The sequence below is a fragment of the Hoplias malabaricus genome, chromosome 12 (genome assembly GCF_029633855.1).
Source record: "Hoplias malabaricus isolate fHopMal1 chromosome 12, fHopMal1.hap1, whole genome shotgun sequence".
Lineage (NCBI taxonomy): Eukaryota > Metazoa > Chordata > Actinopteri > Characiformes > Erythrinidae > Hoplias > Hoplias malabaricus.
This window is the reverse complement of record NC_089811.1, coordinates 18,423,535-18,450,720: the sequence shown is the minus strand read 5'-3', so window position 1 is coordinate 18,450,720 and position 27,186 is coordinate 18,423,535. Positions and strand designations below refer to the sequence as shown.

The 27,186-nt window shown below is 37.4% G+C and overlaps 1 protein-coding gene across 1 annotated transcript; it reads right to left on the bottom strand.

The window, feature by feature from the left end:
• Positions 1–318: 318 nt before the first annotated feature.
• impg2a (interphotoreceptor matrix proteoglycan 2a) lies at positions 319–26,619 on the bottom strand. Its single transcript, XM_066685906.1, has 21 exons — positions 26,531–26,619; positions 25,628–25,849; positions 21,165–21,331; positions 20,716–20,741; positions 20,299–20,325; positions 18,250–18,296; positions 16,624–16,772; positions 14,165–14,329; positions 13,862–13,920; positions 13,514–13,534; positions 12,718–12,905; positions 12,562–12,617; positions 10,657–10,846; positions 9,639–10,576; positions 8,387–8,606; positions 4,050–4,260; positions 3,101–3,289; positions 2,032–2,233; positions 1,398–1,477; positions 1,239–1,314; positions 319–1,100 (listed from the first exon to the last, which is right to left on the bottom strand). The coding sequence occupies exons 1-20, from the start codon at positions 26,607–26,609 to the stop codon at positions 1,275–1,277; spliced, it is 3,276 nt and encodes a 1,091-aa protein (XP_066542003.1). The 5' UTR covers positions 26,610–26,619; the 3' UTR covers positions 319–1,100; positions 1,239–1,274.
• Between the last annotated feature and the right edge of the window lie 567 nt (positions 26,620–27,186).

The window sequence follows — 27,186 nt, the reverse complement described above, 5'->3', positions numbered from 1 at the left end:
TTTACTACAGTCGAAAATGATTTACAAGCATATGCTGGCACCCCACCTCTGCGTTCCTTATTTTGATTTCAGAAATTGGTAACCCTACGCACACATTGTATGCGGAAAGAAGATGTAGTGAGTTTCCTGACAGTGAGTGTTATTTCCAGACAAATATTGAAATAAAGAAAAAAACATTAATTGAATGCCTACATGTTACAATCTTTAATTAACCACATTGAAAATCCACTGATGCACTAGCTGAAATAGCATTATGCTAGCAGAGGAAACCTAATTATTGATGAACGTAAATCAAGCCTGCTTAAAAAGTCAGTCAAAATGTTCATGCATTAAACATTGCAGTATTTAGGGCAGACTGAATAGATGTTTATGTTCTTTCCTGAGCTTATGATGGTATATTTCACAGATACCTATATATAAAGAGTTAGTCGTTCACAACTCAGTTTTTTTTTCTATCTCTAGATAGATATTCAAAATTTTGTTTGTAAAGGCAGCAGCTCCTTGTGGCTTTGCTTACTCTGTACCTCAAAAAAATTTGTTGCTGTTAGGCAATTACCCCAGACCCCCCTGGTTAAAGCTTAGCCCCACTAATCATTAATCTCTAGTGACAGCCATGGTCTACAGTTCTTTTTGTCATACTGATTATAACACAAAATAATATAATTCATAAATTAAACACAATTTTCACTGCGTTTTATGTGAATATAAAAATGACATTTCACATTTAGATATAAATGTTAGAATAATCAAAAAGAGTCTTTTTTCAAAGTGACCTTTAGAACTTTTTGTCTCTGAAACCCAGCTTGTTAGAAGCTGAGAAAGTGAGACTATGCTCATTAAAACGCAGTCACAAAGGCACCTATGAGGAAGCAAGCATCTCATTCAACAATCATTCAGGACCAAATTGTTGTCAGGACAGTTGTAACTCTGAGCAGCCCTTACAGGATAAAAATATTCCACTTTTATACTAAAAGGTATTTTAAAAGATAATGGCAATATCTTCCATAAAAACACAAATTTGCTGTCTTCAAATTTATTGATCCCACAGCACTTGGGTAGTCGGTCATTTGATGGCATTCTCCAAAAGTCTGTACATGTTCCTGTAACAGCAATATACATTTTCAACTTCTGTAATGACAATATGTTATTTTTAAATATAAATATTGTTAGACTTCTGACTAAATCACTAAAAAAGTGCTGACTTGTGGTGTCTTTGGGAGTGTCTCGATGTTTAATACCTTGATGTATTCACCAGATTACAGAGTGAGTCTACTTTATGTTGATGAATCCTCCCTGTGTGTATCTAGAGTCCTGCTGAGAAAAAATACAATGAAATTAAATGATAAAATAAAGAAAAAAAATGTTTATCAGTTACATATATAACATGTAAGACTCACGCTTGATGTTGTTTAACAAAGTCAGCAAACTGACGGTCTTTAGCATAAAGCTCAATGATACGAATCCGGTCCTGAATCTCCTGCATCAAGAATAAACATCAGTCAGAACTAGCGAATCTCAAGTAAGCACTGAAATACTGGATGAATAACAAAAAAAATACAAAACGGTTCTTTACAAAGACATGTTAATGAATGATTGTCTTTTATCAAAGTATTATTCAAAAGATTAATTTGTAACCACTAATTATTTATTAACTAAGAACAACAGAATATATTATTTCATTGTTGAGAAACAATATATCCCATCTGAAAAACATTACAGAAATCATCTAAACGCATTCATTCATATTCCTTCATTGTCTGTAACCACTTATGCTGTTCAAGGTCACAGTGGGTCCAGAGCCTGTGCAGAATCACTGGGTGCAAGGTGGGGACACACCCTGGAGTGGGCGCCAGTCCTTCGCAGGGTGACACACATTCACCCACATCAAGGGACATGTTTGAGCAGCCAATCCACGTAACAATGTGTGTTTTTGGACCATGGGAAGCAATCGGAGCACCCAGAGGAAACCCACACATACACAGGGAGAACAACATCTAAATACAGTATAGTCCCAAACACATAGTACAATACCTCCTTGGTGAGTTCACTGTTCTCATAGATGTGCCGTATCTCATCACTGCTGAAGTCTGTAGAGGCTTCTGCACTGGCACTGCTATGGATTGGGGGTTCAGGGTAGCGTCGGTAGTAGTGGTTGTAGCCTGTTGTCACATCACTCTCGTACATGGGATTATATTTGGTGGCTCTCTCTAAAGAAGGTATACTGTCTCCTCTCCTGTGTGAACACACACACAGACAGTTCCACTGGTATCATGACTGCACTGTAAATCCCACTTCAGAAGAACTTCTACCTAAAGTGTTAACAAACAAATGCAGTTCACCAAGTGTCATTATTTGTATGATAGAAATTATTTTTAATGGCTCAGCCAAAAGTCTAATTTATACAAATGTTTACCTTTAATGTAGTCAGACAAGACAAGGCATATTGTTTTTATAGTTCAGCTAAACCAGTCTGTTAGTAGTTTTGATTTAATGCCCTGCTAAACCAAAGATAATGTAAGGTAAGGATAATTTGAAAACACAGTTTGAAAAACATTGCATCACATATTAAACATCAATAAATTACTCCTAAAGATTATTCTCACAGGATAATTTACTACAGAGTATGAAGATTAGAGTTTAACAGAGCCCTGCCCTAAACACTAGTGGTAAGATTTAAATATAGTGAAAAAATAAGCACCCCTATCTAGAAGAACCAGAAGGTAACACACGAGAGCACCCGAAAAATATTGGCATTCCCCCATTCCACCATTGTCAGACAAACAGCCATAGTTTAGTTAGATCTGCAGGATTCATCAGCCACACATTTTTCCATGTTAATCACTGCCCTCCTGTCTGGGGTGACCCTGATGGAGGACTGACATTTTGGGTCTCCTGCTTAGCTGCCTCAAGGACACATTTTTCTACCAAGTTTTAAATTAAGGCTCTTTTCATTACGATTTTCAATATTTGTTGTTTTCACCCAAGGTTTCTTCCTCCAGTTTTGAGGGATTTTCCTTGCTCACACGTGGTTATTCATTTTGTTCATGTTTAAACACCATCAAGTGGTAAAAAAAATTGCTGTGCAAATACATTTGATTACCTTATGGGGTCCTCAGGTTCCTCTTTGTCATACTGGTCTCTTAGTGCTCGAGCTAAGAAGAAGATGACGCCCGAAGCAACCAGCAAGAAACCAGCCACTGATGCTATAGCAATTCCTACAACCAATGGCTCTGACACATACTCCTCACAGTGCTCCCCTCTGTACCACCAATTTTCCCCTACACGACACCTAAAATATATACAAACAAACAAAATCAACAACAAAGATATCCTGAATCAAAAATACAGTATTCTGCAAATAGCACCAAAGCATGTTATTTAATACCATTTATCTTGTGTTTGTGCTTGTACACAAATCAAATATTTTGAGAAAACTCACAAATGAACACAATTAACTAACAAAAATTTCTGGTTAGCATTGTGTGGTCTAGTTTGGAAATCAAAGTTCCATTCCATTTTCTCCTCAAAGTCTGAGCATTAAATGGATTTGATAAATTCCATCATAAGCACACTTGATTTAAAGGGGGCATCCCATGTTTATGCAGGCGAAGGGTAGTGCCAGGGTGGGTCTATTCAAACTTCGGATTGATTATATTTTCGAGTGTTTATAGGAGCAGTAGAGGCCCAAGCGGAAATACAAAAGCATGTAAATAGTGAGTTTTGCATAATATGTCCCCTTTAATATAATGAATTTCTAAATGGTCAAACAAAAACACTGACTTTATAATACCTACAAGAAACCAACTGTGAATATGTAACACATGAACCAAAACCCATGCAAAAAAAAAACTAATCCTACTACAAGTCTATAAACTTAAATAAAATTTCAATTCTATCATCTACAAATTTTGTTTTGCATACATACACCCCCCCCCCACCCACCACACACACAAACATGCAACCACCTCAGGTCCCATAAAACAAACACACTAATGCTGGAAGTTAGCAATCTACTACAACTATGCAATCACAAAAATATTTAAACACACCGGCAAATGGCTCCCTGTCCCGGGATGATGTCACACTTGCCATCGTTCATGCAGAAATCTGGTTGAACATCGCAGATACTCTGGCAGGGCAGGCCATCTACGCTGAAGTACCCTGCATTACACACACACTCTGCCTCACCAGACCAGCGGTTAACTGTACACTCTGCAAACTCATTGCATGCCTGGAATTTACACGGGTCGGCCTGGTCACCTACAAAGGCAATAATAATAAAATATAAATTATAATAAACATAATATGTTACAGCTACACTTGGCATTAAGACAGCAGCTCAAATTCGATTAACTGGGATACGATTTTAGCAAATCAGTTATTCCGCAGAAAAAAATGGCAAGCCTAATTAAATCTTAAGTTTTTCGAATGAATTTTTAGATATTTATACACTATCAGCAAAAAAGGTATGTTAGAGGTACATTACTGGTCACTAAAGGTACAAACAGTATAATATTCCAATTGTAATCTTTCATTATAGAACTGTGTAAAATAATACAACTTAACATAAGTCCAGGAGATGAAAAGGGGTGTATGAAATCAACTTTTAATGTACATAAATTTAATTTAAAAATTGTATTTTTAATAGAAAAAGGTAAAAAAAAAAATCCTTAACTAAAGATACAGGATATGAACCAATGAGGGTACCACCACAGAGACAGAGAAGGGTACCACCACAGTGAAATTTTCCTGCCAGTGTAGGTGGTTTCAAATAATATTCAAATCACTTTTCATGATTCATTCCAACCAGTCAGACTGCTTGTTTTGATATTATTCATGAACTGAAGGTCTTCCCACCACTTTGTTACATTAACTACCAATGTATCTATGCCAGCAAATGCACCTACATGTTAACCATATCAACTGAATTTGGTATTAATGTAATGGGTCTCCAAACAAGTTTGGATTGAAATCAAAAGTGCTGAAATAACTTGAGCATGGGCAGAGAAATCAACTGAAGAAATTATCTTTATTGCTATTTTTTGAGCATTCATAATTTTCTGCAGGTGTAGAAACGGGCTAGGATGTCTGGGATGTTCTAGGAGAAAGTCAATTTGGGATGAATATCTAGTTCAGCAGTGTCACATCTAGGAGTGGGGCCACAGGCACATTGGCTCCAGCTTAAATCTGATGAGCTCAGTAGTGATTCTGTTCTGTCACTGCCCTGTGTGCCAATTATGAAAGAGTCACAAATTTTACCCATTGCAGCACACATAAAAATGGGAAATTGCCAGGCTAATGTCATCCAACAATAGCACCTGTTCCATCCACCACACAAGCTTCATAGTGAGTTAGTTTAACATGTCAGTTCTGCACTAAGCTCTTCAGCCCTAAGCTATAGCACAAGAGAAAATAGGGAGGTCAGCATCAGAGTCTCCTTGTGGTGTTGGGCATGGAATCTCCACAAGCAAACTCGAGCAAACTAAGCAAACTAATTTTCAGAAAAGTTGGGATATTTTATAAAATGCAAAAAAATCAAGAATCTGTGATTTGTAAAATGTGTTATATGATTTGTAGAGATTGTTGCGTTGGGTCTTGCGTTGGATTTTAGTGCAGTAAAATCTTCTGCTTTGGTTGTTTTGTCAGTCATATGTCAAATATGGTGCCATTTGTGCTGTTGGTCATGCATATTGCATTACCCATTGTGATAAAGCTCACCCCTCATCCACCACAAAGTGCGATGGAGAGAGATATCCTTTATGGGTAGAGTTAGGTGAAGACAGACATAACTGTGAGAGACAGAATCTAAAAAAAATTATCCAGAAAATCACATTATATGATTTTTAAATAATTAATTTGCATTTCATTGCATGAAATATTTGATCACCTACCAACTAGCAAGAATTCTGGCTCTCACAGTCCTGTTAATTTTTCTTTAAGAGGCCCTCCTATTCTGCACTAATTACATGTATAAATTGCACCTGTTTGAACTCGTTACTCTAACCTCTCCACTATTCCCAAGACCAAAGAACTGTCTAAATACACCAGGGACAAAATTGTAGACCTGCACAAGGCTGGGATGGGCTACAGGATAATAGGCAAGCAGCTTGGTGAGAAGGCAACAACTGTTGGCTCAATTATTAGAAAATGGAAGAAACATAAGATGACTGTCAATCTTCCTCTGTCTGGGGCTCCATGCAACATCTCACCTTATGGGGTAAGGATGATTCTGAGAAAGGTCAGGAATCAGCCCAGAACTACATGGGAGGACCTTGTCAATAACCTGAAGAGAGCTGGTACCACAGTCTCAAAAATCACCATTAGTAACACACCGTCATGGATTAAAATCCTGTAGGGCACGTAAGGTCACCCTGCTCATGCCAGCAAATGTCCAGGCCCATTTGAAGTTTACCAATGACCATCTGGATGATCCAGAGGAGGCATGGGAGAAGGTCATGTGGTCAGATGAGACCAAAATAGAGCTTTTTGGTATCAACTCCACTCGCCGTGTTTGGAGGAAGAAGAAGGATGACTTCAACCCCAAGAACACACTCCCAACCATAAAGCATGGGGGACACACCATAATTTGGGGATGCTTTTCTGCAAAGTGGACAGAATAAAAGGGAGGATGGATGGGGTCATGTATTGTGAGATTTTGGCCAACAGCCTCCTTCCCTCAGTAAGAGCGTTGTGGCTGGGTCTTCCAGCATGACAATGACCCAAAACACACAGCCAGGGCAACTAAGGAATGGCTCCGTAAGAAGCGTTTCATGGCCCTGGAGTAGTCTAGCCAGTCTCCAGACCTAAATCCAATAGAATATCTTTGAAGGGAGCTGAAACTCAATGTTGCCCAGCGACACCCCCAAAACCTGAAAGTTCTGGAGAAGATCTGTATGGAGGAGTGGGCCAGAATCCCTGCTGCAGTGTGTGCAAACTTGGTCAAGAACTACAAGAAACGTCTGACCTCTGTAATCGCAAACAAAGATTTCAGTACCAAATATTAAGCTCTGTTTTTCTTTTGAATCAAATATATATTGTATCAAATGTCTATTTCATGCAATAAAATGCAAATTAATAATTTAAAAATCATACAATGTGATTTTTCTGGATGTTTTGTTTTTTTATTCTGACTCTCAGAGTGAAGTGTACCTATGGTTAAAATTACAGACCTCTCCGTTCTTTGTAGGTGGGAAAATTTGCAAAATCAGCAGTGTATCATATACTTATTTTCCTCACTGCAAAACAAAAGTCTCTATAAGCAGATAAAAAAACTAATGGGTGTGAAGTCATATAAGTCCCAATATTTAACACTCTGAGTTACTGGCATTTTGTCTCAAGCTACTGTCTAGCAGAGGCTTCCCCATTTTCTTATACCCCTGTGTGGTATATATACAGGTAGCCCTTCCCCCTGGAATATACAATTTCTAACACAGGAAAAACAATAACATGTCAGGTACATAGGCTTTATAATCTGTAGAAATAACAATGTATAGTCAATATTCATAATATGCAGTTACAGTGGTGACATGTTTATCATTTTTCAACAACTTCAATGTTTCTTTGCTAATACACATTTCCTCCATCCAGGTTCTAATTTCCCTTTCTATGGAGGATGGACATAACCAGGTAAGTAAAACTTGGCGTCTGGAGCTAGTACTCTTTTCCCTCTCACATGACCCATCTTCAGGTGAGTATCAGTAAGTACAAGTAAGTATATACAATGGTCTCTATTAGTTATGTGTAATGTGTACATCATCACACCCATAGTGAGATGAAAGAGAACCTATATATGAACAATGTGCTTGCACACCTAGGAAACTATGAAATTGAGGATACTCTAGCAATATATTAGGACAGCACCTCTGAAGCTTTAAACATTCCAATGGAGGAAGTTATCATTTCCACTTGTTCAGATTCCACTACCTTCAGGGAATACTGTTAGTATATTTAGTTTGCAACTATGTTTAGTGGATGGTGTGCATCAAAGTAACATTCAAGTCAATGCCAGAATATTGCCCAGCACAAGCTGCAATGTATTTATCATAGGCATGAACTTTTATCAACAATATTGCTACATTAGCTCTTCTGTAGGATCAGACCAGATGGACTAGTATATGCTCCCCTGTTGCATGCATGAATCTTAGGTGTGCATGATCATTTGGAAGGCACTAACACTCATACATGGAGCTGGTATATTTAAAAAATGAATGTAAAAATTAGAGCTTACAGATTAATATAACAACAATAATGACAAAATAGCATACAATATAAACCTGACCACTCCACTGACTGTGTTGTCAACACAGACTAGTTCAGCTTCCCCACACCATTTTTTTTTTAAGTGGAACTTTAAATGTCTTTATATGCATTTTAGTAGGGATCCTACCTGACTCCACATCCAACGAGTATTTGTCTATGGCAATATTCATGGTCTGGTAAGCTGTGTTACAGAAGTCCTCCAGAATCAGGTAAACAGCTGTGGTAACACCTCGAGGCACTGGCTTCCCAAACTTCATTCGGCTGTTCACCACAATGCTGCCATTCCTGAAGTTCAGTATCTCTAGATTCTCAAAGTTACTGAGGTTTGACTGCAAGTATGGCACCAGCTGAGGAAACACAATGAATGAATGTGAGCGTACACATATAGAGAAAACACAGCATACATATAGAAAAGGTTCAGCATACATAAAAGCCTTCCCTGTCACAAAATATTTTATCAGGCATTAATAGAAATGTATAGGCAGAGAACAAAGAGCACAGGATGAAAAAATTAGGTCTATCACTGAAATCATATCTAAAAATGTTTATAATGAGGTCTACATTTTGTGAAATTATTTGGTTTATTTCATACAGTTCTCACTCTTTTTATCTCTCTCTCTCACACACACACACACACACACACACACACACACACACAAGAAACATCACAGTTAAAAGCAATTTTTGACGATAGCAATAAATTATCATTTTTTAGGGAAGTTAACTTAAGAGTGATTTCATAGAAAAAATATATAATACATTTTGTGTGTTTTACTTACTAACTATACCATATGTCATTATATCAGAACAAAGTTCATTCATTCATTCATTCATTCATTATCTGTAACCGCTTATCCAGTTCAGGGTCACGGTGGGTCCAGAGCCTACCTGGAATCATTGGTCGCAAGGCGAGGAATACACCCTGGAGGGGGCGCCAGTCCTTCACAGGGCAACACAGACACACACACTCACATTCACTCACACACTCACACCTACGGACACTTTTGAGTCGCCAATCCACCTACCAACGTGTGTTTTTTGGACTGTGGGAGGAAACCGGAGTACCCGGAGGAAACCCAGGCAGCCACGGGGAGAACACACCAACTCCTCACAGACAGTCACCCAGAGTGGGAATCGAATCCACAACCTCCAGGTCCCTGGAGCTGTGTGACTGCTACACTACCTGCTGCACCACCGTGCCGCCCTCAGAACAAAGTGTGAAAGTTTAATAAAATCTTGTTAGATATAATTCCACTGTTGTCATATTTTACCATTTTGGAGGTATATGTTTTAAATTATATATTATACAAAATCACAAATAATTAGCAGTAACAATAGAATTAAAGTATGTAATAACAACATTACAAGAGATTAATTACCAGCTCGAGAAACCTCTGCTCCAGGGCTTTGTACTCTGGTGAACTCTTATTGAACAAGTCTTCTGAGAATATCATGTTGGTCACCCGCAGACTGAAGAACACTATGAGAGCACGGCTAGGGTTAGTGGGCATTGCAATACCAGCCTGGTCCTCACCTTGGCCAACAGAAGTGACCCCACTTCCTTCTTCATTTCCAACTTTTATATCAAGAGTGTCTTGCTCAATAACTGTGATATCATAGGGCAGGGTGGGTTCTGATAGCACTGGTGTTACCTTGGTAATGAAGGTTATGGGGGACTCTTTCTCTGGTGAGAGAGATGAGGGGTGGACAGTACTCAGGGGTTCTAGGGTTACCATAAGAATCTCATCTTCAGTGAGATCCTTCTCTTCAATCCCAACAACTGCAGTTTCAGTTTCTGTAGCATCCCTAAGATCATCTTCATCTATAAGAGATCCTTTGTCTTTATATATGGGAACATCAGCTTCCTCTCTCACTATTGGGACCTCCATAACTTCCTTGACTGGAATCTTTGTTTTTGAAGGAAACTCAAGCACTGTCGGTTGCTCTTTTGCTTTGAAAGAACCTTCTGATTGATCTAGACTTTCTTGAATTGTCACAGCTGGCTCTACTGACACATGGATCTCATCAGTCTGCACGTCCACAGTCACCAAGGGAGGTGATGTCAAATCACTGTTATACGCTGTTATAGTGGTGATAGTGGAGTATTCATAATCCTCTGCCAGCACTTGAGTCAAATTCATATCTTCATCTATCTCACCAACTGATTTTTCATTTTCCTCCCCTACTCCAGAGCCAGAAGAAAGTTCAGAGTCAGTGACATCAGCTATTTGGGTAGAACCCACTGTAGGAGTAACACTGGGCAAAGGCTGTGTTTCCACTTCACTCTTTAAGAGCAGTTCTTCCTGGACCTCCATATCTATACAGTTGAAGAAAAGCATATGTATCAAAGAATGTTGCAATCATGTCAGAAGTTGTTACCATGTACCAGAGCGTTACCTTCTGAGGAAGCAGTGCTGGGTTGCTCAGTGAGAGGTGGTATAGTGTTCTCTTCTAAAATGATGCCATAATTCTCTCTCACAAATCCATCCTGTGATGTGGTAGTGTCTAGCAGCAAGTCATCTTTTGTAAGCTCTTCCCTTGCTTCTTCTTCAGGCAGATCAGTTTTTTTAATTGTATGTATGTCATCCTTAAAAGAATTTTGGAATATATGTAACATTGTCATACCTATCATAATCATATAACTATTATTACCATCATGTAACAGCCCATTCATATTTTCAGGACTACTAGAAACAGCAATATTTTTAATAACTTGGTAATTATAATCATGCATCAAATAAGAATCATCTTGTGAATCATCAGTACACAAAGCAAAAGATTTTTAATATGGTATTGGTGTTGGATGATTAGATATTTGAAAGGTGGATGCATATCCATGCATCCAAATGATGATATCCTGCTGTTCTGCAGCTCTGTGCTGTGGGACGTAATAACCCTCTAGCCTACACTTCACATTACGTGTGCAACATGTGCGTCTGCTCCAGTGCATGCCATTTTATTACATGCACTTCTACCAGTGATTTGTACTGCATGTGCACCTTTGAAAATCTGTGCCCAGAATGGATGTACTTTTAAAGAGCTAAGTTGAGTTATTTCAAAGGAGTAGTCTGTAATACTGACAGAAAGAATTTAAAATGGGTACAGCAGTCCAAATTCAAAACACCAGAAAGAAAGAGACATGTTCCCCTTCTTTCCCAGACATAAAGCTCACACGGGTTGCCAGGTAGAGAAAACATCCTACATGAACAAGTGGAAGACAATTTCCAGTATTTGGCCCTTTATCACTAACCAGAATGTGGCATAATCAACTTATTTACAGAATAAATACTGTATTTCATTTCACTAAAATATATGCCTTCAATACAAAAGGCAAAAATGTGAACAAGCCACTGCCCTTTTTCCTGTATTTACCAGCTCCATAATTGACTTTCCATGTAACTAGATGAGATTGATATTACTTTTTACTTATATGTATTTTTCCCTTCCACCTTAAATGCCATTTTAGTAGGCAGATATTTGCTACCTTTGACAATTGTCATATTCAAACCTTTAGTTCTGCCTTAAATGGGTTAGTTTATGAGGCTAATACTGGTGTTAACTGCCAGCTTACTTGAACTGTCTTTGGGTTAATAAAATCACCTTTGATAGGTGACTATGCAAAGTTGAAGATTTTCAAGTCTTTGAAACACAATTCTTATTCCTCGCTTTCTTCGTTTAAAACCCACCATAGGGTTTAAACCTTTAATTCAAACATATGTGCTTGTACTTTTGTTATTCTGAAATGACTAGCTTAGCTGTTCAGGAGAATATTAATCAGCATGAGATTCCTCTTGTAGTCTTGCTGGGCTCTAAGCTGCCTCCATCCTTCAAATACATCACCAGTGTTTACTCTCATTTTTCTCCTTCTTTGGTCATGGAGCTTTTTAGAAGGAGGCCAAGGCTTATGTAAGTCCAAAGTATTGAACCTTATATCATTTCCATGACTGCTTTTTGTATGTCTGTTATTATGTTTCACACATGGCATCTCGAGATGTAGAAATGTTACCTGGGATTGGGCAATGGGTGGGGTCATATACCAAAACACCAACAAAATCTAATTCTGGAATTAACACTTCTCAACTGTCAGATTCCAGTGCTAATGTGTTTCTTTATTATTTGATGAAACACCCTGGTAATTTATGATTTAGTACCGTAAATATAGTACAGTACAAAAACATACTGCTCCTTTAATGGGTGTCTACAAATGTTTTTTTAATATATAGTGTATAAAAAACAAAAATTATGCTGTCATGTTTACCCTAATAGCAACATTTAAAAGAAAAATAGATAAACTTGACTTACAGTCATCTCAGGATTCTGTGAGTCCTTTGTAAGCTGGCCTTTCCCAGAAGATGTTTCTATTGCAAGCAATAAAACCATATTAGACCAATCTACTTCACTACTTTATAATAACGAAAACCTCTACAAAGAACAGTGTAACTGAGTATAGAAGAGTACCAGGCAGGGCGTCTGTGATGTAGGCTCGCAGGTCAGTGAGTGTGTACACAACAGTAGGTTTTTCTGAGTCACTAAATGTTCCTTCAACCATGTTGGATTGGAGGTTGATGAAATCCAGTGTCTCACTGCTGACCTGCTGCCCACTTGTCTGCAGCGTCACTGCATATAGCACCAGCACAGCTTTTCCACTTTGGAGAGAATACAAGAATGTTTATCTTCCCCAAAATAGTATTTTTTTAAGAGTAAGTTTTACCACACTAATAATCCTTATACCTTACACCTGGATACCACTAAAAACGCATGACATTACTTTGTACTATACAATAATCTAAAAATAACTCAAAATATCTTAAATATTTCTTTTCAGAATAAAAAAAAAATTACACACGATTTGGTCACCAAGATAAAATGCCAATGATTCAGTCATTTATCCAACTACACATACATCCACTCATCCATGTGATATCATTAATGCCAAAATGAGAACCTGGCAATACGAGGTGAGTTTCAAGATTGGTAGCTAAAGCAGTAAGTCTCAGGGGATAATCCTGTACAAGCTTGAGTCCATACAATCTGGCAACCCATAACTATTACGCTTCTTTATGTGTAATCACAATATCAATGTAATATAAACACACACAAAATCATAAACTTGTTCAGCAAATCATACACAGAATTACAATAATGTTCAAATGTTATAGGTGTCTGAAATATTTTACTGTTTATAATTGTAAACAAATGCAAATAAAAGCTGATGAAATAAAACCAGTAATGAATGTGACTAAAAACAACTTACCCAGATACTTCGTGCTGAGGCCTGCAGAAAAACACAACAAACAATGTAAAGACACAAGAGTGGACATGTCACAATTACAAAGCATATGGTTATGCCAGACTCCTAAAAGATTATGTGGTGTGTGGGTGTGTGTGTGTGTGAGAGTGTGTGTGTGTGAGTGTGTGTGAGTGTGTGTGTGTGTGTGTGTGTGTGTGTGTGCATGTTTGTGTGTGCGTGCATGCGAGTGCGTGCATGCGTGTGTGTGTTTGTATGTGTCTGTGTGTGTTTCATGTAGACAGGAATGAACACTATCAGGTTTGCTATAAATGTTACTATTCTTTTTTTTTTTTTTTAAAGGCACGCACACACCTGAACTCCAGGACAGATACATTCGTAAATTCTGTCAACTTCTGCAGTGCATCTGAAATCTGCACATGGTACAGGCATAATGATTACACATTAACAAATAACAAATTATACCACAAATAACAAAAGTACAATCATTTTAAGCGGTAGTACAAATACGTAATGTTTACAGGTATTTAAATTACTTGCTCCTAGAAAACTGCATACTGGGAGCTGCATTACTGCATATGTGTGTGTTTCATACTTTTAGTGGCCACATTGGGAAAGTACGCATGTGAGAGTTGTGTTTGACTGTGCATACTTTACCTTCTGAGTAAATAGCTTAGTGAGTGTGTGATATTTGTTGCTAGTGGGGTCAGAGAGCTCATCAGTCCATGGCTCTCCAGTCAGCAGCCCAGTGAGCTCAATTTTATGTTCTACCATTGGATGCCCTGGTGCAGCAACAGCCTCCAGATTAATCTCATTGTTAATCTGCAATCACAGAAAGACATGCTAAATAAATATATACATAACATTGGTGGTAATTTCTTGTTCATATTTATAGGTATGACTCAATCTACTTAAATACGAAGGGGTGGTTTCCCAGAGAGGAATTAAGCCTAATCCTGGAAAATCGCAATTCAAAATGCTTTGTAGTCCAGGACTAGGCTTAATCCCTGTCGGGGAAACCTGAAGGATTTGTATGAGAACATATCTTGCATATATATAGTTAGAGAACAATGAATTTTAGCTTTCGAAGGTTAATAATTGATTAACACAAATAACTGGATCATCTTTTTTCATATCAACATTTTAAACATTTTCCACATTATCTATAAGCTTTGTGCCTTGATTTTCCTGCTTTGTATTTATTTCCTTGTCATGCCATGAACCATGGCTTTGTTTTGTACCTTAGTCCCCGCCTTGATATCAGTGTCTCCACCTGTGTCTCTTTGTGGTCCTGCCTTCTGGTTATCTTTCCCCAGTGTTTGTTGTCTGTGTTCTTGTATATACGCTCCCTGTTTCAGTGTTGTCTTTGGTGGACATTTCATATCCTTGCTCTTGTTTTCTGTTTGTCCCATGTAGTTCAATTTCCTGGTGTTCTCAATGTATATTCTGTTTATCTTTCTTCTCTCAGCTCTTGATGCTCCTGTCCTAGTTCCCAGGTCTTTGTATATTTATTTAGCCTTAGCTCTGTATCTTAGATCTAACTCTGTGGGTTTAGTCCCCTTAGCTCTGTGTGTTTAGTCTCAGTTTTCTGTATATCCTTGTAGCTCTGTTTTAGTTTCCCTGTTTTACTCTTGTTTCATTTTAGTTTAATGTGACCCAGTTTTGTTCATTCTCAATTATTCATTGTGTAATTCTGTTTCTTGTTTCAATCTAGTTATTATTATGTGTTTAGCCTAGTTTTTTTCTCTAGTTTTGTTTATCTTTGTTTACTTCTCTTTCTAGTCACTTATCTCTTTTAACTGTCCTTTTGCTTTGGTCATTTTTGTTCTCAGTCTTGCTTGGTTTTCTTCTGTTTTAAATAAATTCTGTATTACTTTGCATTGTATTACTCAGATTGTCCTCTGTCAAGTGTTTGTAGAGCCCCCTATGACAAGTAAACTCTACTACATTGGGACATTTGAGTTGTATGATCTTACGTATTAAACTATGTATTAAAATGCTGCACTCACTTCTATGCACAGACACTATAATCACTTACAAATGTCAAGACAATTAACAGTTATTTGTGTACTGAAGCATGACAGTAATTGTTGCAATGACTTATATCTGGTCTATGTCCTCTTTCCACTGTGTTTTGCTTAGTGTAAAATTTAGTTAAAAACATTGTAAAAAGTACATCAAATATTTTTGCACAGCTGTTTTTATTGTTTTATTGTATAATCACTGTGTTGTTTATATACACTTCTCTCTGATGTTTGTTTTAAATATATCTTCTCGTCCTGTTTGTTTCTCATGCAAACACATCTGTACTGAGAAGATATTACAATTAAGTCATGCAGGGAGGGAAAACTAGTGAATGGACCTGCTCTTTGAAGATGACTAGGCCAAAACATTATAACAATCACAATTAGCTCTTGTCAAATTCGCTCAGATCCTGACACTTCTAATCTTGTGCCTTCAAAAGACTGCAGCATAATTTTCCAAGCTGCTGTTGTGTCAACAAATATGCCCTCTCTGACTCTGGAGTGCATCTATGAGTGTGGCCATCATATAGCCCATGGACAAATCTTACTGTTACACAGCTGGACCATGTGTGTCAAAATGAAACATTTCCCAACAAAACATGGCCCGTAACTTGTGGCATGACGTGCATAAGAGAGTGGAATAAAAAGCATTCTTCTCCAACATGCAGTTTTATATGTTTGCCCAGCCTTGTCATCTACTGGATCTTATTTGTGCTGTTAGGTTTGCTTATGGTATGAAATAAATAAAGCTTAATGCAATCTTTTTCACATACAACTACAACCATTTATCACATGTCTATGTGTACACAGAGCACTGTTTGGATCTAGAACCATTAGAAAATGTTCAGGTGCACTTGCAATAGTGCTAAAACTTTTACTATAAATTCCACAGGAGCATTAGCAGATATTAGTATAGTTGAAGAGGCACGCCAGATAGCAAATAAACATTAATTCTCTGATGTTTTCAATATTTTAAACCACATTTTGTAAAGGTAAATTTATGGTCTTTAACTGAAGGCCTAGGTCTAATAGCTACCGTTCACCTCTTCAGTAGACCAATAGATAGCCAATCTAGTCTTGAACAACACCAACCTCACTCTCTTCTCCTGTTGTGGTGGCAGATGGAGCTTCTGTAGTAAATTCCACAACAGATTCTGAGACAACTTCAGCTTGAATCACAGGGGGCACAGTCCCAGTGACTTCTGAAATAATCTCTCCTGGAACCTCCTCAGCTGACATGCCTGAATATACACAAAGCATTTTAATGATTCCTGTACCACCATTAAATTACCCACAGTACACAAACATACAAATATACATGACTCACATTACCTCAGTTCTCTGAATCAGAAGTAAGTTATCCCACTATGGGAAACAGTCCCAGTGTGGACAATCATGGAAGCAATGACACCAGATCTGGCAGGGGACTTACAGAACAATCATCTGAAAGTGCCCAGCTGCTATATAAGAAGGCACTTATTTTCTAGTCGTTCTCAGACATGCTCTTTCCCCTGTGACATGCAAGGAGGGACTATTAGTGAGATACCAAGATTTACATGTGTAAAAGAGAAGTGGTACACTGTTGGTCACTAAAGATACAACCAGTGTAAATGTACATTTAAAGGTACAACAGTGTTTTTAAAATCCAGTTTTTTCCTTCTCTTTGAGACCTTGCAAAGGCCTTGTCTTGCCCAGAGCTCTGGATATTGCCTAAAGACACAATAAGCATTAAGTTAATTATATGTTGATGTGGGTCTCCTTCCAAATATCCAGGTTAGAAGAGCACAAGCACATATACGTCCCCATCATTTCCAGCAGCTCTGCATGGAAAGTGCTGTTCTCTAGTCTGGATAAACGTGGAGGACCTGTGCAGCTCCCACTGTAGGTGGAGATATGAGGCCTAGCTTTTCAGTGCCCCTCCATGTCCAGCTTGGAGTGTCCTGGTACTGGGACTCCAGGGAAGTAGGGCATGTTTCAGTAGAGTTTAATCTTGGTTATGCATGTCAGTAAAGGAAGAAGACATTTGGGACATCTGACAAGCAGGGAGTTTTTCCCATTGAAAAACCATGTTACTTTCTAGCTCTCCAGAAAAGGAGGGCTTGCACCTGTACACACTCCAGCAACTTAAGTGAGCTTGAAGATTTCAAGCAAAGCAGCCTCCTCATGCTGGTAGAAGAATCAAGGTCTTTGTTTATTTGATTACTAGTTTCTTATGTGGGGATGAAAAGGCGGAATCCACATCCATAATCTCCCCAAAGATTGGTTAAGACCTACTGGGGGGCTCTGAGGCCTTGTCCCTAGAGACCTTCACTTCTGGCACATGCAACTAAATTATACTCCTGATTGCTGACTTGATGCAATGTCATAGCTTAGGAGAACAGGGCATAACCCACAATATTGCATTTGCTAGGTTAGGTGCTCAAACAAGAGAATGTTACCAGCTATATTTGGTAATGAGAACCCAGGACTTTGGATGAACACTAAAGCAGGCAGCAGCCTCAGTGGAAAGGTCTTCAAGAAAAGACATGCAATAATTACTGGAAAGGAGCAGGGCCCTACTTATATAGGGGCTAGTCGTTCCCAGATCTCCAGTGTGATTGGTCTAACAGTTGCCTGCCAGATGTGGTGCCATTGATGATTTCATAGTCATCCAGAGGGCGATACCCACAGTGAGATATTGAATGACTAATGAAAGAAATAGATGTTTGATTGACAGACCTGAAATAGTGCTGTCCTGCTCTTTGGCTGTATTCTTGGATTGAGACCTAGAAAAAATATACACCACAGATCAAGGGAAAGCTACAGTTTACACCAAATGTCAGTATATTCCTTCATTCATTGTCTGTAAGAGCTTATTCACTTCAGGGTCTCGGGGGATCTGAAGCCTACCCGAAAATATGGGGCATACTTTCACTCACACACAAGTTTTGCATGGCCAATCCTTCTACCAAAGTGTGTTTTTGGACTGTGGGAGAAAGCCAGATCACCCAAAGGAAACCCCTAGCAGACCCAAATGATTAAATGAATTAATGTAAATTATTATAATTATATAACATTATAATGTAAATTCAATGGTAGATTAGTTAGAACTATATTACAGACATTAAAAGATTCTGGAGCAGTTGTGCTTCTCTACTTTCAACTTTAATATTTTCTATAAGGGTTCTATTGGGTTAATGGAGACATTTCACTGTGTTCAGAAGAATTTCCATTCCATTCTTGCCAAGCACCGTGAGAATGGGACATACCTTTCATTCAGTAATTTACTTTATGCATTATACCATTTATAAAAGTCCTTTACACCTGCAGAACTCATACAGCCCCATAACATATTGCTTTCCCCATGTTTCATAGTTGAGTCCCTGTGATTATCTTGGTCAGATCCATGCCAATAATGCTGAAATATATTGGAATCAAACAAATATAGTTACATGTTCTGTGTGTATTCAAATGGGTTTTTTTTTTTATTTACTAGTTGTGCAAGCATTAGTCTTGTGCTGATTTGTTAGGAATGGATTTCTTCTTAGACGATCAACTTGCAATTGAAATCATTTATAATAGTATTGCATTTATTGACAGAATAATATTTAGTTTAAACAACATTATCACATGTACAGTATATTGGAGTATATTTGAATATACTATATTGGAATAAGAGAGCCCAAAATTCTATGCAACAAGTTTATTAGATGATGCAATATAAAGATAAAACTACATATAATTAAACATATTTAAACAAAACATTTATGGAAGTTTATTTGTTTGTATGTAAGACAAAACATAAGAAAAAAACTGTGTGTTAATTGGGGGCACACGAAGAGAGTCTTGCAGTGCAAAACTCTTGCAGCGCACTTCAGTCTGGTGCCTTTTGCCACTTAACATGACTAGGAACTGCCAACTACTGCAGGAAAAAAAATCTGACCCGACATGCAAAAGGGCACAAGTCTGCTATTTTGGCATGAGGTGTAGGAGGCAGTCTTTATGATTCATGTCAGACCAGTAAGAGCCATGATACAGGTATGTACGTAGATGTACTGAGAGCCAATCTGAATACAAATGGCAACTGCTATGTGGCATTGCAGCTGCTGTCTGCCTTGCCTGCCGGCTGTGTTGGCCAGTTTTCACCACTACTGCTCCCTGGCTAGCTACCTGCTAATCTCTTCTGCTATAGGCCATGTTTGCTGATGGATGGAACCCATGTTCCCTGATGTTCTGCAACTGACCTCCTGTTGTCACTACTGCTGTTTTCCATGACTGCTGACTGAGCATGCCCATTTTTCCATTTACATTCATTTGTTCATTCACAGGGGCATGATTACATTAGGAACCAGTTAGTCTCGCATTGCCAGACTCTCTAGGGAGAGTGGTACTTTTCACCATTTACCTTCTGCTGCAGGAAAAGTAATTTGACTGACATGCAAATTGACCCAACACAAGTCTATTTTGGTATGACATGTAGGAGGAGGCAGATAGCCAATCAAAATTCATCTGGCAGAATCATGACGGTGAGGCCATCTTAATGCACCAAGAGAATCATATACTATGGCAATTTGACTTCAATGCAACACACTCAGAGCCAAAATATTATCAATACATATATTAATCAGTGTAGTAATATATATCTTAATATCCTGATTGGGCTGAACTGAATGGAACTAATCCTAACCATACAGAAGACTAGATTATTACATTTTCTATCTCTACATCATGTTACAGTGATCAGTAGTTAAGACTGGGGGGTTAGAGCTAAGGACTGAAAGCTCATACCTGCACACAGGGGGCTTAGATGCCTCACTGAAGAGAAATAGAGACAGACAAACAGAGAAGGCATGAGGGGGAAGAAAACAAATTCTTAGCTGCTAACTATGACACTGTAAAAGAATGTGACACTTTCTTTATAATTGATATGTCTTATATTTCTCATTGAGACAATCATTTTCAATATTTCATTTTCCGGTCATCTAAACTTGTTTTAAATACATTTCTGTGAACATATTATAATCTATATCTTATAATCTATTTTAAGCACTTTTTTGAGTCGCTGATTAGAGCGTCTGCTAAATGCTGTACATGTAAATAAATACTAAGTAAATAAATTACTTTTTGCATTGGAGGCACTGCATTACAGGTGTGTTTAGGTACTAGGTAAGAGATAAAAAGATGGCTAACAGTGATTTTTCTTACATTTTTAATCCCGTTTGAACCAGCTTCTGCAGAGAAAATTAGTGAAGTATTATAAACACAACCACACAAGACAAAATAACAATCTATGATGTTTTCTGTGTTTGAAAATCTGATTGGACTAATCTGTTATATTATGTATTAATGCATCAAACACTGAGCATTCAAGGAACAATCTCTGCCTGTCTTATGGCTTGGCAGAATAAAAATGACAAACAGCTACATTGTTTGAAAGAATCAAGATGAAATTAACAGATTATCATATTTTTAATATGTTTTATCATGTGAAATTTTAACCATAATTAAGAAGTGATTTATTAATGAAAAACTTGGTGTTTTATTTATTTAATACAAACCTGTCTATGCGCTTAAAATACTTGTAAGAATACATACCATTTTGATTACATGTTCATAGCCACACAGCTACAGATATAAAGCTCCCTCTTACTTACTCTGTGAATAAGCGCAAGATGTTCCTCTGACTGGCTGAATGTAGCTCCAATCTCTTGTGCCCTAATTGTGCCAGCCTGGCACTGGCTCATATAGTGCTGGTATTCTTCTTGCTTAGGAAGGCGGTCCCAGAAAATCTTAAATGCTTCCCACACTGTCTCTTGGCACACTAATACAAAAATATACAAGAAACAGCCAGTTGAGAATAAAAACTCCAAAGTGTCCATCGGTGCAAATGTGTGAGCGTGTGTCGCCCTGTGAAAAATGGGCACTCCCTCTAGGGTGTGTTCCCGCCGTGTGCCCAGTGAATCCAGGTAGGTCTAGACCCACTGCAACCCTGAACTGGATAAGTGGTTACAGACAATGAACGAATAAATCAATGTCAAATAATACTTTCAGTGTCAACATTACACACACTTCAAGCTAGGTCTAAGACAGGTAAATTTTGTTTGTACTTTGAGGCTTTGAACATTTTAATAAATCCAACGATTTGTGCAAATTCTTTCTGCTTACATTTCATAAATGAGGCCCATTGTGTTTAGGACCATGAAATTGAGCCCAGAGAACATGGTGGCATTTCTGCAATGATATTTCTTAATGCAGAAGCTCAAAGTCATGCTCATATACATTCATTCATTATCTATAACCGTTTATCCAGTTTAAAGTCACAGTGGGTCCAGAGCCTACCTGGAATCATTGGGCGCAAGGTGAGAATACACCCTGGAGGGGGCGCCAGTCCTTCACAGGGCACCACACATACATTCACTCACACCTACTGATACTTTTGAGTCGCCAATCCACCTACCAACGTGTGTTTTTGGACTGTGGGAGGAAACCGGAGCACCTTGGAGGAAACCCATGCAGACACGGAGAGAACACACCAAACTCCTCACAGACAGTCACCTGGAGTAGGAATCGAACCCACAACCTCCAGGTCCCTGGAGCTGTGTGACTGTGACACTACCTGCTCATATACAAGAGACGGTAAAAGACCCAAATTCCTGTAATGAAAAATGGTTTTAATTTTTTTGTTCATTTGTTTGGGTTATTTTAAACTGTTTAAGGCGGCCATCCATGAGCCACAGAACATTTTCACTCTTATTTTTCCTTTGTCCCAAATTTGTGCTATTTGTTAAAAGTTGTGTGTTGTTGTTAAAAGCATCAAATTTGAAATTCATATATAATTACAGAATATTTATCATTTCTTTATACGTGTCAAAATTAAATAAAAGATTAAAAAGACAAATAAATCTGATTCATAATTAATTATAATTTAATGAATCTAACTAACTGTGAGCAGCATGGCAATGGTAATGGACTTTGTCAGAGAAAACTACAGACTAACAGCAGATAGCTTTCTCAGATCAAGTGATACTTTCCAGAATGATGTCACTTAACATGCCACACACAAATTTCAGTCTTCACTCTCCACAAAGTAAACAAGTTCAATAACACAAGGCCAAAACTGAAACAATATCTGTCAACCTATGTAAGGTTTAATTTAACACTTTATTCTAGGTGTTCATTGACAAGGCTTTTTGATATAAAAGCCTTTCATGACAACTGATATACAACAACATAAAAATATATAAATGCTTATTGCTCGCTTTAGCCAGTTTCACCCAAGGAAGTGCTATGACAGCTGACACTTGTTGGAATATGCCTGATCTATATGTAGGCTATAGTCAGTTGTTATGACATGTGTGTTTAGTTGTAATATAAGCTCATGTATTAACATGTTAATTAAAGCATTGTAGGAACTTCTCAACAAATAAACAAATGAAATCTCTCCCTTCCAAATGTAAGGTACAAGAAAAAATGAACATTCATACACTTAGGGTTGATTTAGGAAATCCATTTTAAGGCATACAGGGAATGAAGCACATATTTGCAGTTCATTTATCTAGCTTTATTGTTTGTCCTCAGCCCATTATTCGTAACCTGTTAGTCTAGCAGGGAATGAAGCATGCATTGCAATGCATTTAACTAGCTCTAATCTGTGTCCTCAGTACGTTTGTCTCAACACATTAGTCTTCACCTATTAAGTTAAAAGCTCTTCGATTGCCCTCCAGGGTCACCAGCTGTCTTTAAGGTTTTGTTGAGGTAAGGAAGAATGTAATTATGCTAGCTCATACATGCCGGTTCAGCTAATTCAACAGAGCAGGACCACAGATGTCCACAGTGCCTGAGAGTGTGTGAGAGAGAGAGAGAGAGGGAGAGAGGGACAGAGAGAGAGAGGGACAGAGAGAGAGAGAGAGAGAGAGAGAGAGTATATATCGAGGAGGGGGGTGGTGGGGTGTATTGTTGAGTTGATATTGCCCAATAAATTACCTGGATGACCCTACAGTATTACACTGTTAAAGTTATCATTCACATGAGGTACAAGAGATTTCACCTCAGTTTTATAGCTGACTCAAAACCTGTTTTATTTATAGGTTTTACTTTTTTTCCTACTAACTTTACATGTTCTTTCATAATAGTTTCATACTAGAAAATGTTTACATTTACTCCACTGTAACTTTCATATATTCTGAATATACTGAAAGTTTTCTTATTTTTGTAATGGAAAATAAGGTTTAAATTTCACTGAGTAAATATTGAGTTTAAAGCCACATTTCACATCTGGGTTTGATTTGTGGAAGATTATAAATACAACCAAACATTTTTTCCCAGGACTGTCAGGGAACTGGTATAAGAACAATTATATTCTATGTACATTTTTCAGGGCTGCCAATTCTGAAAGGGGGCATTTGCTATAAAAAAAAACCAAAAAACATCTCTGCTTCACATCACTTCACTGGATTACAAAATAACTTCAAATGGAAAATCAACAAATAGCAACATTATATGATTATGGCTCCTAAATTATTGGTGAATAAAGCAATTATATCACATTTGATTATCTGATTGTTACTGTTATCAGGGCTAAAGCATTTGTACTTATAGGTAACTTTTCTCTTCCATTTACAGTTTCCTTCAGATTTTTAAAGAACACGTTTTTCTATTTTTTGTTTATTTTTCTTGCAATCCGGTGCATTTAATGTTAATTTCAATAATAATTAATTATTACATCCAACCACATTCATACACTGTAAATCTGAATAAGTTAGCAGAACTCCAAAAAATTATTGGAAGATGTTAGGATCATGCTGTTTAAGTGTCCTAATTCATTTAATGTTTGATACAACTTTTAAAAACGGCATGTTTGATATTTAATACAATTAAGTACTGTTAAATAATGGAAATAAATTGTATTTTATGAAATATTTAATGATGTCTAAATGTATTGTTTAAGAGGTCTTCTAACCTAACCACATATACATTCATTGTCTGTAACCTGGGCACCAGTCAATCAAAGGCCACCACATACTCACACCTATGGATTACCAGTTTTTGACTGTGGGAGCACACAACAAATTCCTCAAGGCAGTGACCCAATTTGGGTCTCGAACCCACAACCCAAGGACTCTGGAGCTGTGTTATGCTGAATGCATAACATTTAAATTCAGTTAAATCTATATTTACTTAAAACTACAAAGAGGACTCAAAAAGGAGATACTTTTTTGTATTTGTATTTACATTCATTGTTTAACTGAACGTAAATTACTTTGAACATTAGTGCAAAACTGACAAACTTTTCCCCAAATAAGTTACTTTTTCTTCAAAGGAGACGATTAACATATTGATTAGTTACTGATTCACACACTATAAGTGACACTGACATTATAGAAATATCATTATATCTTTGATATTATTTTTCAATCAGCTGAATTCAGTTTAATTTTTATGCGGTTTACTTAAATTAGGCTTGACTTGCTCATTCACATCTACAAGCATATACAGCCTCAATGGCATAAAACCATCCCATGTTCTAACTTTAAAATCTTAGCTTTCAGTTTCAATCAGGCTCTGTGAGGAGACATTTGATCTGTCAGCACCAATATTAACACTGTGACTGATGTGTGACCCACCATCCCACTGACATATAGACCCTAAAATATTAGCGGTATAATTAAATGAGTCTTCTTCATAATGGTTCTGAAGAAATCATGTAAGTTAAGTGTACGGCCACAATTAATCTGTTTTCCAGTTCACACTGGTCTGTTCATTATTAACTATACAAATGAATACAGTTACTTAAATAGTTATTATAACATTTGAATTCTTCTCTACAACATACACTGACTAGTAATAATGCCACCTCCATGTTTCTAAATTCATTGTCCATTGTATAAGCTTTACATCCCACTAGCTGCAATTTGTAGTTTAACAATTACAGAATGCTGTCCATCTATGGGTGTACAGAACACAACTAAATATCATAGTGTACTTCAAAATATTTAGACATAATCTAAGCTTCAGAAAAACTGTTTTTGCCAAAAAACATAAGAAACAGAACAACACTATTTCAGAATTGTAAATTTTCTATTATAGGACGACTTAAAACAGACAACAAGAGTCTCACCTCTGAGCTGATAATATTTGAGATGGTGAGCTATGGCTTGCTGAACAGTTTCCTGAGTGCAGAGTCGCACCCCACTAGAGAGAAGAACATTGCGTTTCCTTCTTGGCAGGTGTCCTTGGTCCTCAGGTTTGTCTGTGAAAGCTGCAATTGGAGTTTGTTTCCATGTAATATTGTGTGGGAGTTTATCTAGTTCTCTTAGTTTGGGGACCCAGTTTGCTGCATCTGGAAAAGATGCAGACAAACACACAACTGAAAATTATTTATATAATTATTTTTTGTAAATATTTATACTTATGGGTCCTTCATGGGACTATAGAGTATTTCAGTAGTTACTTATTCTTCTGAAGAACCTCACCAATATAACAATGGAACACACTTAAAATTGTTCTACAAAGGTCCTTTAGTAAAGAAAATATTATATATCTATATAGAACCCTGAACATTTGAAGAAACTTTTGCATGATTAAAGGCTTGGTTCTATAGATGGTTCTATATACCCTTTCAAAAAGATTTTTGTTAATTGTTTCAATATATGTCCCCCAGTAATTGAAAGGTGACAAACAATAGAAGTACAAAATTATTGGCTACAAACCTTCCAGTACTGCTGTCTTAGATTTTCCCACTAGTCCCAATTTGTTCAATTCCTGTTTCCAATAATCATGTATGTAATCAAAATTATACACCTCTTACTATTAAATTAGAATAAACACACCATATGGACTGACTGCTGGTACCGAGCTTCTGACTGGAATTCTACCAGATTACTTCAGAGAAAAAACAAATGCCCAGTATTGTCCATTCAAAGAAACAAATGGTTTCAACCACATTAAGTATATTTTTGGTGTGTTTCCCCTTCTCAGTTTTGCTCATGATGTGATTGGCTGTACATTTAAAAATACATACCAGTGTTAAAATCCACATGGCCTATGGCAAAAACACTTGCTAAAAAGCACAGGCTTGAAGTCCAAATAGGCTGCAGCATGTTGACTCCTCTCCTGTCAATCACAAAGGCATATAAAGGAGGCAGAAGAAAATATTTGACTTGTGTAAATATGACGCAATAAGGTACAATCCCACAGTTCCACACACTGTTGCATAGCCCAAAGTGTGTCTCACGTAAGCAAAACTTAATTTCTGTCTCCAGTAGTTTAGACTGTCCATAAAGCCTCCGCGGAACACAGGTGTGTTACAGTGATGCCTGAACCACTCTTGGGGCAGGTAGACAGATGGAACCGCACCATGAGATTTTTCTCCTCTAATCTCATTTGGTAATCCTCTAGAGGAGCTCTTTAAGAGCGAACTGGACGGAATGGAGTTAGAGAGTGCTTAACAGAAAACGTGAGCTGAGAGAGGATAAGGGGAAATGGAAGCGAAACATACTTTATAGGAGAGATAAAGTGTCTTCTAAATATAAAACTGGAACAAGGCAGAAAATGGAAAAGAAGATGGAGTGGACACTCGTTCAAAATCTATGTTGACATAGCCACATTTCTGGAAAGCAATAAGATGACTCAAGATAGGAATACAGATTAATCTGTTAAAAATATTTAATGCAACTC